Below are 14,868 nucleotides of genomic sequence, written 5' to 3'. Positions count from 1 at the left end.
TTTATTTTAGAGACCCCCTATAATTCCGGTTACTTTCACAACTGCCAGGTCCCATGCTAAACTTAAGGGCTATGAAGGGATGTCAGCCATGAATGCGTCCTTTGCTTTTAGAACATATGAAAATAACGGTTTGCTGTTATATCATGTTTTTTCGTCATCAGGTTTTGTCGCGGTAAGTATATACAGGGTGTTTACCCATAATCTGTCTGTAACTAAGTCATAAAAAATATTTTTTTGTGAAAGCGTTTTGAACTTGACAGTTTTTGATATTTATTTATGATTTGAAATGACATTCTTTTAGGCACTAGTATCTCAAAGTGACACTTGTTTAGGCACTAGTGCCTAAAAGTAAAAAATGAAACGTTGAAAAGAAACAATGACAATATTTATTTATTATAAATCTTAAAGGTATAATTATTTAAATTATTAAAGTGAATACAAGAGGCATCCAACTTTTCGTCTCTAAGAGAAATGCAAGTTGTAGGAATCCGAATAAGTAACTTTCTTGTACTGGCAATGTTGGTATAGTCTATAAGATGAATAACTTTGAATTTTGACCGTTCTTTTTTACCAACATGGCAAATATAAAATCCCTCTATCAAAAAAGTTACTGATATTCTTTAAATTGAGTGCCTGAACGAATCAGATAGGTAACTCTTTTTTACTTTCGTGCAATAGAAAAGGAAAATAATAAAACAAGTGACAGTTCTTCCTCTTCTTGCAAAAATCAACACGAAATGTCATAATTGACAAAAGTAAAATGTCATCAGTTTTTGACATTTCTAAATATTAGACCAATGCCGTCTCTAAAGAACAGCCATGGATCGAGATTTATGACGTCACGCTAGTTAGATACTACGGATTAATAAATATGTTGTAGAATACATGGAAAACATAATTATTCCTCGTATTTTTGGTTTGTATTTTAAAAATGATATAGTTTACATGAAATATACAGTTAATAAATACAATATAATATATACCTATTTATAGTAATACATACTTTGACAAATAAACTATGAACCATACAAATGCACCAAATGTTTTACAATATACAAATAATGAATAGGTGGTACATAAGATAATGGGTAAAATGTAAAATATATTTTAAATTTTGGGGTTTGAAAATCGATCTAATTTAACAAAAAAACATGTATTTAACAAAAAAACATGTATTATTATTTGCATTCACAAAATTTATTTATATATTATAATGTTTACTGCGATTAATAAACTAATATAAACTTGTCAAAAGATTACCACATATTTTTTTAAATTATTATTCTTACTTTGGTTTGGTTTGGTTGATTCTTAACACAAAAACTATCTACATTGACTATGGAGTACGATTTCAGCCATATTGTAAAACATTTGCTGCATTTGTATGGTTCATAGTTTATCTGCCAAAGTATTTATTACTATAAATAGGTATGTATATATATATATATATATATATATATATATATATATATATATATATATATATATATATATATATATATATATATATATATTCAGTAATCAAGATGGCGAACCGCGAGAACGCGCGTGAAGATCCTGAGAGCAAAAAGTGTAAAAGGTGTAATCAAACACCTACATCGGGTCCTAAATGTGTAAACTGCCAATGTATTATGCACCCGGGATGTGTTAAATACCTAAGAAACGTGAAACAAGTGGACGATGAAACAATAATATGCTGTGATAAGATACGGATAAATGATAGCGATAACAAAACACTTGAAAATGACAGTTCAAGATATCAAGTTGGTTCACGAGATTTTAACAAGTTGCTCGGAAGTACAGAAGAAATTCAGACTCAGCATAGTCCATTTCACTATTTGCATCAGATTATAGATGAAAAAGATAATTACATAAAGTATTTAATGGAAAATATTAATTTCCTCCAAGAACAAGTAAGAACACTTAACAGCGTGCTACTCCAGATCAGCTCATTCCATGGAAACGATCACACCGCCCAGCGAGTGTCATTAAACCTACTGCCGACACCTGGCGAATTTGTGAATAATGATTCTATCGATCGAGTGTTGAGTAAAGATAGTGCTGCCTCTGCGGATACAGTTTCGAAGCGTTCTAAACAACAGCAGGAACCCAGTCCATCTATTAGTGAGATTAACAAACCGTCAAATAAACAAACAAAACTGCGATCTACCAGGGATAATCCGAACACGCGCCGAAATGGACAAATTCTTGACAGGACGCAGTCCAATCTGGTTTCTACTGCTAAATCAAAACAAACAATATCAACACAATCTAGACAATTAAACTGCGATGGAAACACTAAACAGGAAAACAGGATACAAAACAACATACAAAGGAATAATAAGATAATAGGATGTGCGGTAAATTGTGACGGAATTAGTGCAATACCAAATAAACAATTTTTATTCGTGTCTAAATTAGATCCAAATGTAAAAGAAGACCAACTCAAGCAACTATTAAAAACTCACTTCCCAGAAGTAGAATGTCAGAAATTGGAATCAAGAAACACCAACTTTTTCTCATCTTTCAAGGTAATTATTGATGAAACAAATTACGATAAAGCATGGGATCCAGAGATATGGCCTAAAGATGCTCAAGTTTCGCCGTTTTTTCGGAAGAGAACTAATAAATATTTTGCAAAACAACAAAGAAGATATTAATTATGACAATACTACCAGTTCTGTCGGTGCTTACTTATCTAAAGTGCAATATCAGAATGATTCAAATGATACTTTGAGAACTATTACATTAATGTATCAAAACCTTAGATCACTTAAGAATAAACTGCATGAAATTCAGGCGTATATATGTGACAAAAAACTTGATATATTGTGTGTCTCTGAGCATTGGTTAGACGGTAGTGAGTCAGCCGAACTTAAAATATCTGGACTTGTTGTGGGTTCAATTTTTTGTAGGGAGGAGTCCAGAGGAGGTGGGGTAACCACCCTTCTTGACTCTACTATTGAACATAATAATATTACTAAAATCTCGAAATTTTCAATAGAAAAAATCATAGAACTTTGCTGTGCTTACATAAAGAGTCTCAATATTTATATATTCTGCGTTTACAGATCTCCTGGAGAAAGTATAGAGGTATTTGTGACTCAACTTGGTAGAGCCATTGACAGTGTGGGACATCGCAGAAAAATCATTATTGTAGGCGATTTTAATGTACTCTTTGGTACAAAACAAAGCGAGTCAGTGTTGGTAAATGACATGCTGGAATCATATGGATTTCGTGCATTGGTGAGTGCTGGTACGCGCGGCGGAAACTGTATAGATAACCTATTTATTAACTTCGATGTTCTTTTTACCGATATCAAAATAATCGACAATGATCTGTCTGATCACAACTTAATAGAGCTTCGGTTTGGAATAGTATAGCGATACAAATAACAAGACACTGATGAGGAAATATAGACCTATCACTGAAAGAGGTAAGCAATCTTTTTTTACTTTAGTTGTACTGGTCTTTTATATCTAAAAACAACATAAATGTCAGTACTAAATGCAAACTTTTTTGTGATAAGATTCAAGAAGCTTTTGATGCTTCTTTTCCAGAAAAAATATATAAAAATAAACAATATCAGACTCTGTTTCCTTGGTTTAATGACACACTGCGGGAAATGCGAGAACGTCTGTGTTTTCTTAATGATCTTTTTAAACAATACCCATCCCAAGAACTGCTTGACAATAAAAACTGCTTTAAAAAACAGTATAGAAGGGCAATTAAAGTCGCGAAAAGGGAATATAATGTTAGACTTATTTCTAACTCAACAAATAAGTCAAAAAGTATTTGGAAAATCTTGAATAACAACCGTGCAAACAAGCAGAAACAAAATCCCTCAATGACAATTGGTCCCGATGCATTTAATGATTTTTTCTCTAGTGTGGCGGATGTCTTGGTCGGAAATGGACAGTGATCTACGCAAGATATTCCATTTCGGATTACTCATCTGCTGGATGAGGAATTCAAGTTCGGAGATGTGGGTTTTAATGAGGTCAGGGACGTAATACTTACTTAAAAAATAAAGATTCGCGTGACAAATTTGGGTTCAGTGTTAGGATTATAAAGATGATAAGGGAACTTATCCTTATACCGCTAACAAAAATTATTAATTTGTGCTTTAGGGAATGCATTTTTCCATGTTGTCTCAAGGAGGTTGTTGTTGTACCAGTATTCAAAAAGGGGGACACGAATGATATATCTAATTATCGTCCGATTTCACTGCTTCCTGTTTTTTCAAAAATCATTGAGAAATGTATGGCCTCAAGAATGGCGTTATTCCTTGAAGAGTATTTATTGCTGAACGACCAACAGTTCGGCTTCAGGTCCGGACGCAGCGCTGTGGCGGCTATTCTGGACCTCGTGTCATTCATCTTGGATGGCTTTGAGGGTAGGAAACATGTTGGCGCGGTATTTTGCGATTTAAGTAAAGCCTTCGATTGTGTGTCTCACGAGTTGCTCATTAAAAAACTCGACTATTATAACTTTAGTGAGGGTAGTGTTGCCCTTTTGAAATCCTACATGGAGGACAGAATATAGAGGGTGGTCGTTGATGGTGTGTGGTCGAACCCAAGACCTCTTAAAAATTGTGTCCCACAAGGCTCAGTACTGGGTCCTTTACTTTTTTTGATTTATATAAACAACTTACCACATATCCGACGTGACAACCACTACGTTATGTTCGCAGATGATACAGCGGTCTCGGTCAGGGAAAAGAACTAAAAGACCTAGAGGGAGGCGCGGATGACGCTCAAGCGAGGGCGGCTGACTGGTTCCGGAAAAATAACCTAGTTTTAAATGAGGCCAAAACAAATCGTGTAATTTTTTCTTTGAGGAGTGTGCCTGAGGACTGTCGCTTCTCCAGGGAATCTGTTCCATTTTTAGGGGTTCAGTTGGACAGTGAAATGAGATGGAATGCTCATATTGAGCAACTATGCAAGAAGCTAAGAAGCGCGCTCTTCGTTCTGCGTAATTTTCAGGTACTGTTTCCTGTTGCGTATTGCGGACGGCTTACTACGCTCTTTTTTCATTCTGTGATGTCCTACGCTGTTTTGGCTTGGGGTCACGCACCTCAGTGGCGCAGGGTTTTCGCGCTTCAGAGGAGGGCTGTGAGAGTTGTCGGAGGATTGGGCTACAGGGATGATTGCAGGGAAACCTTTAAAATGTTAAATATACTTACTCTCCCAAATCTTTATATATTGGAAAATCTATTATATGTTAAAGCCAATACGGAAAAATATCCCACAAATGCTCAGGACGGCTCTCATGACACTCGTAGGGCGGAGCACCTCAGTATCCCTATACATAGATTAGAAAGGTCTCGAGATGGACCTAGATACTGGGGTGTGAAGTTTTACAAGTTTTACAACTTCCGGATGGGTATAAACTATTGTCCGATAAGGTGTTTAAGGGCAGGGTTCGTGGCTGGTTACTTGAAAATCCACTGTATGACTCGAGGGAGTTTCTTTCAAGTGATATACATATTAATCTCACTTGATGGAAATTCCTTCTACAACAGAATGTGGGAACTGGAAACTCCCACCCTATGTTTATATTACAATGTATTAACTAGAGTATATAATTGTCATTGTGTACCCATCTAATATGATGGTCTTAACTTTATGTCTTTTGTGTTAATTTTTAAGTTAATTGTGTTTTATATATGTATTTTATTTTATATTTTGACTTATGTTCGCCACTATTTGTATGGTATTGACATCAATAAATTATTCTATTCTATTCTATTTATTCTATTCTATTCTATATATATATATATATATATATATATATATATATATATATATATATATATATATATATATATATATATATATATATATATATATATATATATTTATATATATATATATATATATATATATATATATATATGTATATATATATATTGTATTTATTAACTGTATATTATGTATATTTCATGTAAACTATATCATTTTTAAAATACAAACCAAAAATACGAGGAATAATTATGTTTTCCATGTATTCTACCATATTTATTAATCCGTAGTATCGAACTAGCGTGACATCATAAATCTCGCTCCGAGGCTGTTCTATTAGAGACGGCATTGCGTCAGCATGGCCGCAAGTTGCTAACCAAATAAAATTAACACTAGAAAAGCCCGCAGGAACTGTCAAATTCAAAGTTATTCGTTTTACAGACTATAGCTTCTGCTTCCACGTGAACTGTTTTTAATTTCTTATTTGGCGTATTTTTCTGTCCCATGATTCTTTTTGCTATTTCTGTTTTCTGTTCAACTGAATTTTCAATGTAATCTTCAGCAACCGAGCTTGATCGCCAACCTCCATGTCGCTTTAAAACTGTTATGTCCGCTCCTGAATCTGCCAGCATTGTTGCAAAGCTGCACCGGAAACAATGACCAGTGTATTCAATTGCGTTGGAGAGTCCAAGAAATTCCGCTATCTTTTTTGGCATACCCCCAGTTGTATTGATTCCAACTGGCAGGGTATAGTGTGACCAACGGATCTGTAGCTACGGGGTATCGGCAGGGGAACGCAGTTGTAAACAAAACACGCCCAATTTCATTCATAAAATAGGCATGGGCGTACGGTGTTATATGAAAATAATGTGTATCATAAATATAATACCCAGATTAATAATTTTTTTCAAAAAACTTTATGCTGTTTGAATCGTTACTGTAGAGTTAGCAGATAAACACTAAAAGCTTTTATTAAAGCTCCCTTAAATATTTTGAATTATTTTATTATTGTGTTGTTAATATAATAGAAGAAATAATTACAGCTGGGGGTTGGAACCTTTGGTGTTACACAGCAAAATAAAACACTAAATCAGTACAATACACCAAAACACTTTTAATTTTACACTGGACGCACGTTTCGCTAACCATGTCTGCCATCAGCAGATGATCAAGACTGAGTCTTGAGGTATATTTATTTATATATCTGTACTAACTATATTTTTTTCTATAATACATAATTTTAGATATAACTATTTCCAGCAAAAAAAAATCTTGAAAATAGTTAACTTTGGAAGCGCAAACAAAACATAATTTTACTCATCAGTAGATCTGATATTGCCTATTACACCAGATATGGTATCGCTCCGCCAGCAGTTTTTAAAGGTTAGGTCATTGTCTACCCATATGTTACATCCAAATAGATAATACTTGGCTATATTTTCGAATTTCGCGTATATATATTTATATCTCTCTCTGCAATATAATGGGCCGCTCCATTAATATTTATCTGTTATTTTAACATTTACGCCAAAAAAATTCATTTGATTTTAATAACCCCCTAAGCGTTTCCCTGCAAAAGGAAAATTCGATTCTTCCTGCAATTTTTGCAAAAGCTTTCTAATTGTGGGGACGAGTTTGAATTCGAGATAAAATCTATTTATCAAATTCCTGACCACTTCGAAAAAGTCGTTGAGCTTTTCGACAGCAGTCTCACGTGGTCGTTTCTTTCCAGAGAGGATATCATTTTATCGGGGTTAGTTTTCAGCCTTTTTTTTATCTTCTGTGTGAATTTTTTTATAGCCGATACGCTAACTCCGGTATAAAGAAATATCCGCTCAAGTTTACGTTTAAGCGGCAACTCAAGCGAACTCTCTGTAGCTTCTTCATCGCAAACCCTATTATGAACACAAGGAAATACACCAAATGAGATTTCATCCACGTTATTATTAACTTACCTATATAAATTAGCTATTATTTCTCTTGTCTGACTATGTAGCGTCTTACCCTTAACAAATTTATTCGTTTTAAAACACAAATATACGATCAAACTTGATATTAATAATTAAAAACTACGAACGAAAAACATTATAACAAGATAACAAAACAATAAAACACAACTTAACTATCAAATATACTAAAAATATAGGAATAAAGTTTAGGATAACCGGTATAAAATAATGAAATAAAGTAATAATGATCAAAAAAATGACACCGCCACTGGATATTTCAATAGTATTCAATATTCCTACTCTTTTCAGAAGAGACCGTGAAGTTGGGGATAAAGCAAGCGAATAGGAAAGGCGTAAAAGCCATGGCAACCGCGTGGTAACAAATCCTGTGACGTACTTCGCCAATCATGTTCGATGAATAGGCGGCCATGCGCGGCGATGCCGGTTTGCCAATGATATCGTTGAAAAATCTTCAACTTTCATAATAAGCAGATTATACAGAATGAAAGAAATAAGTTATTAAATAAAACATATCGAACAATATGAACTACGTTAAAATTCCTTAGTAATATACGTCAGAATATATGCTAAACACATTATATATAATAAAAATATATGAAATTTATAGTTCATGTCTGGCAATTTTGCAATTTTATAGATAAACGTGGCAATATCGATTTTTTTTCTCGCATTCCTTCCGTAGCTTCAGATCCGCTGGTCAAACAGTACAGCATTGATTTTTTCAATACATTGAGTGTTCGAAGTTTTGCGTACTTACGAAATACATGTAAGAAATTGATACCATCTATTGGTCCCTCAGTAATCGTAAACACTCTTGGAAAATGAGTTTTTGTATTCGGAATCTTCACACTAATAAATGACTGACAATCTTTAATGGCATCTACGGTAAAAAACGTGATTTCTTCCCTCCTACATGCTCCAAATACTCCAACGATTAAGACAACTTTAGCTAACAGAAATTCTTTGTCATCGGCTTCTTTCATAAAGCGTTCTATTTCCAGTTTTGTAAATACTTTTGATCTCTTTGCCTGATATCTGGAAGCTTTTCTTTTTAAAAATGCAATAAGGTTTGTGAATTTGATAATATCTACGTTTCTGTTCAGGTAAATCATGGTGCGGAGCATCGAATATTTACTCCACAGAGTTGACGGCTTTAAGGTAGTGGATAATTTCAGGAAATAGGCTAGTAATACATTTTCTGTGAAATTCTCAACATGTTTTTCTTTGACCCAGGTTTCAAAATTGTTGTAGGAGGTCTCATATAAGTTTTTCGACTTCTCGGGCACTAACGTGGATAGCGCAGTTTCACCAGCTTGTTGAATATCCAAAGACTCGTCATTATCACTCATTTTTTCACAAAACTTTGTAGGAAATACGGCGACGTTTGAACCTGACAGAACTTTGTCATTAAACAATGCATAAACAATGCCTGAGAAAGCGATTACCAGAACATATTAAAAAATGTTTAAAAATAAATAATAATAATAGCATGAAAATCTCAAATTATCCGCTGTCACAAAAAATCTTGTATGAAATTCGTTGCGAAAAGAGTGTTTTAAGCACTCGACGCGTCCCGTGCTTAAAACACAACCTAACCAACTGTAATTTTTATGATGTCTTTTGTCGAAATTTTCCTTCGCTCATTAGAAAAACTTTAGTTCCTAGTGAAAATATTTGACATAAGTTTAATTTGTTTACATCTTTGAATAAGAAGACTAAGGAAGGAGCATAATGCTATCCATGTATTCATGCATGGTGGGCGGAAAAACCACCATAAAAGCTCTCTAGGGTGGAGATCCTTGACAGTTCTGTTTGACGATTCATTTGACACATTTGAATTTGATTTGAAATTTTGTGGATTTGTCAGTCTTTACGGAGCTTATTTTATGTTATTTATTATTTATTCTACTACTGATAGTTGTATAAAGGTAGTAAATCTAGATGGAAATTGTGGCAGAACTTAAATTAACAGTGACACTATCGCGATTTATCGAAAAAGACTCTAAAATAGTTGGTTGTGTAGCGTGCGGTAGATCTCGGCAAAATTTGAGTGAAATAATGGAACAACTTTTCGCTAGTAAGTGACTATATAATATACATACGTGTAGTAAACCGATCATTTATGAAATTCACTTAAATTAACTAAATTATATATTTTTTCTTGCATTTTAGCTTTTATTTATTACTTGTCAAAGATTAGATGTCAAAGAATTTAGATACGTTAATTTGACTTACCTGCTTCAGTAGCGTATCGGATGTTTGTGTTAATAAATACTTATTATAACTTATCAATTTTATTAGAATTATATATTTTTTATAACAATTTTAATAACTGCCAACATTTATTCACAACGTAAAATAAAACAACAAATTATTGAGTCTACCCCACGTCTACCCTACATCATAGTTTTACATTTTTTAAATAAAATTAGAACGACACTGATAAACCGGAATTTAAGTCGGCCATATTTGAGGCCCATCGCGGTGTACCTAAGATTTTTGATATGCTCCTTCCTTAGTCTTCTTATTCAAAGGTTTACATAAGTTGATATTTTACATAAAATTATTAAATTGCATTGTCTTAATGTTATAGATTTATCTTGAACATGGTAAATTAAAAGTGGAGTTGGTTGCCGGTAATAGTTATAAAGTCGTATTGGACAATTATGAAGAAACATTCAACGATGGTAGATGGCACGTTGTTGTACTGACTATTAAAACCAATGACGTCACTTTCAGCGTCGATTATAGACCAATGAAAACGACTAGGCTGTTGAAAATTGTGACCGGGGCATTATACTACTTTGCCGGTGGTGTCGACGTCGCATTGGGATATTCAAATAATGTCATACCTGGTAAGTGTACATACAATGTCTGTCAAAAAGGAAACCTCGTCAAAATAGCCCGAGACAAGATAGCACTTTCGAGCATGAGTGTGTCTTGTCACGACTTAGAAATCAGCTTGAGATGATTTTAAACGCCCTTTACAAGACGGTAGTACGCATTTCCAAGATGTAGTTTCATAACAATTTTCTCTATCAATGACCATCTTTTAGAAGCAAGTCCTGTCTCTTATGCGACGGTATTATCTCCATTCTTTCTTCGTTTAAGAATTTTTGGATTTATCAAAATGGAACAGCCTTACTAATTGACAGTATGATTTGATATGAACCTAAAATGGCAAGGTTATTAAATTAAACAGGTTGTCTTGTAATTTGACATTAGTACTCAGCAGTTTTCAGCTGGTTTACTAACAATTTTATATTGTTTTCCGTGTATTAAGTGCATTATAATTCAGTTTTAGTGGACATACTGTTTTTTTAGATGAAGTGAATATAACCTAACCTACCTATTATAACAGCCCATGTTCAGTACTGTTTTTTCTGAGTGATGTATATTATGTCTAATAAACGATTTCGACTAGGTTTCCATATTTTAAAGCGGTAAAAAGCTAAAACTGTTTTTTTATTACAAGTACCGTAAAATGGGGTGAATAGAAACAGTTTCGTAGGCTATTAGCGATATACCGGTTGATAAAAATGTGGTATAATTCTCCTGAATATTTTAAAACATGGGTCTTTGTTTGTTCTTTGCGTATACATATAATTTGACTTTTGAAATATATGCGTATAAATATTAAATAAAAATAACATTTGTGTTTCTATTCACCTGCTATTCGGGAGAATAGAAACACACATTGATGTTAAGGTTTTTATCTATTCTACTTCCAACAAGGTGATTAGAAACAGTAAATTATTACATATTTAAGTAGGTTTAACAATAATTAACATTGAATAATAACTATTTTTAATCAAAAACATTTATTTTTTTTATGAAATACAAAAATATAGTAAACCTATTCTAAGCATCTTATATCAAAGTCAAATTCTTTAAGGCCTCTTCTAAACTCTTCAGGAGGATTAAGCTTCCCAATAATTTGGGTATATTCAAATTCAGAGATATCTGGAATATTGGGCAATCCATAAATGTATCCTTTAAAGTCCCTTGAATCTCTTTCGCGATAAAATTCTCCCTCAAAGTTGCCGTTTCCAATAAGGGCTCTTACTCTTCCTATATAAGGTTTCTTATTTGAAGTAGAACTACAAGCCTTTGTTGTGCTTACAAAAAAATTAACAACTAGCCAATCACCTTCTCGAATGTCCTCTTTGTTTATTTTAAATGGGTAAATAGTGGTGGACTTTGTTGAAATTGAGCTTGTTCATTCCTTTCATAGACACAGATCCAGCAGATGTACTATAAATAGACTTGTTCATTTAAGCACAATAAATCCAAATGTTCTGAAAAAAGAAAACAAAAGTATGAGGTGAATAGAAACAGTGTTTCTATTCACCACACAACCTAAAAAAAGTGTTTTATTTACAAAAACTATTATTTTTGAAAAGTTTATACAGTTGATTAGAATTATCAATTGAGTACCATGAAAAATACATATAATATAACAACTTACATGTACCAGCTTATGTATTACTTTAAAATAAATATTTTATTTATAAAGTTTTTTCGCGCCATACAAAATAGGTGATAAATCGATCTCACATTTATTGATCAGCTGATTGACAGAAACAGTGCTGCCACAGATAAAAATATAGTTTTTACATTTTATTATGTATTACCAATGATAGAAAAATTAGATATGTCGACTCTTTTTACTTTGAATATTTTTAATCGTGATTTGATTTTTTTCAGAAATGTTGTTTCTATTCACCACTATGTTTCTATTCACCCCATTTTACGGTATTGCATAAAAATGTTATATGTCAGCAAAATTAGAGAAAAATAAATAATTATTTTATAGAAAAACAATTTAACTTGCGTAATTATTAATAGTATATTATTGAACGAGCAATTTATGCTCAATAATGGCTATAAATTGCGAGTTGAATACTATACTTTGTTCACGGCCATTATAATAATTATGAGGAGTGTTTGAATTTGTATTTTTAATGTTAATCTTACTATTAAATATTGTATTCATGTTTTAAGGGAAAATGTCACTACCTACTTAAAATTTGGCAATTTCAAAGGTCAAAATTAACTAAAAGATAATAAAAACGTCAATATCATTAGTTGCTATGCATCGAGAGTCGCAGTCATCTCGAACTATTCTATTTTCAAATATTTGGGAAGTTTATTATTAGATGTGTTTTACGACATACCTGTATATTAGTACTTTTTTCTACCACCTTTAGTAAAATAAATTTGTTGAAAAATGATAAATCGTACTACCACCAGCTGACTTTTTGTTGTTTTGTGTAACTAAAGTTGGTAGTTTGTGTTTTATTTACCACTAGCGTGTCCCAGCGACTTCGTTCGCGTCGAATTAATCATTTGTAATGGCGATGAAGCAAAGCAAGTCAAGAATTTCCATTAACATACAAACTGGATAAAATTTTCTCACATTTATGTCAGCATGAGAAAATACAATATGGCGATATTATTATATAACTTGGTAATATTTGAGGGGTAGTTTCATCTCGTTGGAATTTGACTTTAGAAAAATCCGTTTGCCAAAAAAAGCTTTTTACGTCAAGCAGTTTAAGCAGAATCGTGGTTAAGAAATTACCCAACTTTTTGGAACACCCTGTATGATTTTTTAAAAAATTTCAAAATATGTACAAAACCAAATAAATTATGCTTGTCCAAGCGTTTTCCCGAAAGACTAACCGTTTTTTAAATAACAAATATTGTAATATTTGAGGGGCGTTTTCACCCTCTTGGAATTTGAGATTCGAGAAACCCCTCCTTATCGAACCTCTACACCCCACAGTCAATCCGTTTGCCAAAAATCAGCTTTAAACGTTAAGCAGTTTAAGCAGAATCGTGATTACTCAATGGTCATATTTTATGAAACACCCTGTATAAATTTATAAAAAATCTTAAAATATGTAAAACAACAAAATAAAATATACGTGTAAGAGTTCTTCCGAAAAACTCACCGGTTTTTAATTAAAAAATATTATAATATTTGAGGGATAGTTTCACCCCCTTAGAATTCGAGTTTCGAAAAATGCCTTCTTATCGAACCTCTACACCCTAAAGTCAATCTGTTTTCCAAAAATCAGCTTTTTACGTCAAGCGCTCAAGCAGGATCGTGATTAATCAATGACCAGGTTTTTCGAAACACCCTGTATACATTTTTAAAAAATCTTAAAATATGTAAAAAAACAAAATAAAATATACGTGTTTAAGCGTTTTTTTCGGAAACTTGACCGTTTCTTAAATAAAAAATATTGTAATATTTGAGGGGTGGTTTCACCCTCTTGGAACTGGTATTTCGAAAAATCCCTTCTTATCGAACCTCTACACCCTAGAATCAACCTGTATGCCAAAATTGAGCTTCGTACGTTGAGTGGTTTGAGCAGGATCATGATTAATCAGTATGTCAGTAACTTAAAGATTTTATATATTAGTATAGATTATATATTTATTTGAATTTTATTGATGCTGCTTCAAGTTTTTTGCAATAAAACATACTTCTACCAACTTTAGTTGAGTACAGTTGTTGGAGAACGATAAATTGAAGTACCAGCATCTGACTTTTTGTTGTTTTGTGTAACTAAAGTTGGTAATTTGTGTTTTATTTAGAGTTATATATGTATTTGAATTTCATTGATATTATTTGAAGTTCTTTGCATGAAAATAGCTTACCAACATTCTTTAGCAAATCAGGAGATTGATTTTTGTTCCGTTACAATGGCAACTAAATGTACTAATAACACGGATTCGGAAAAAAAAATTATGCCTTTAGCAATCCTCCAGTCTAGAAAGTTTTTATAGGCAGACATGTAATGTTCCTTAGACTTTTGTGGTAGCAATCCAAGACTTGTTAATTTGGCCGCCTCTGCTATCTCTGGTGGTGTACAGGGCTCATTATCACTCTCATAATTCATTTTTGATTTTAAATGAGTTTTTGATATGCCACTTAATAATCACTACCTACTTAACATTTGACAATTTTAAACGTCAAAATTAATAAAAAGAAAAGATAAGAAAAACGTCAAATCATCCACGCCGCGCATCGGGATGTTGGGAGTGTCACGTTAGCATAGTAACAAATGTAAAGTAATTGCAAAGTGTAATTTATCATAATTCACTGTTATCAGCTGTTATATTTTATTCTATTACAAATATG

At 32.8% G+C, this 14,868-nt stretch overlaps 1 protein-coding gene across 3 annotated transcripts in view; it reads left to right on the top strand.

The window, feature by feature from the left end:
• Nucleotides 1-14,868, top strand: part of LOC115888897 (neurexin-4) — a 61,043-nt gene that overhangs the window by 23,158 nt on the left and 23,017 nt on the right. For all 3 annotated transcript variants that reach the window (XM_030908773.1, XM_030908774.1, XM_030908776.1), the window contains 2 exons: nucleotides 11-172; nucleotides 10,309-10,570. In XM_030908773.1, the coding sequence (XP_030764633.1) occupies nucleotides 11-172; nucleotides 10,309-10,570 (424 nt within the window). The remainder of the gene's footprint in view (nucleotides 1-10; nucleotides 173-10,308; nucleotides 10,571-14,868) is intronic.

This window comes from Sitophilus oryzae, unplaced genomic scaffold (genome assembly GCF_002938485.1).
Source record: "Sitophilus oryzae breed Bouriz unplaced genomic scaffold, Soryzae_2.0 scaffold_808_pilon_pilon, whole genome shotgun sequence".
Lineage (NCBI taxonomy): Eukaryota > Metazoa > Arthropoda > Insecta > Coleoptera > Curculionidae > Sitophilus > Sitophilus oryzae.
The sequence above is the reverse complement of the archived record's forward strand: the minus strand, read 5'-3'. Positions and strand labels throughout refer to the sequence as shown.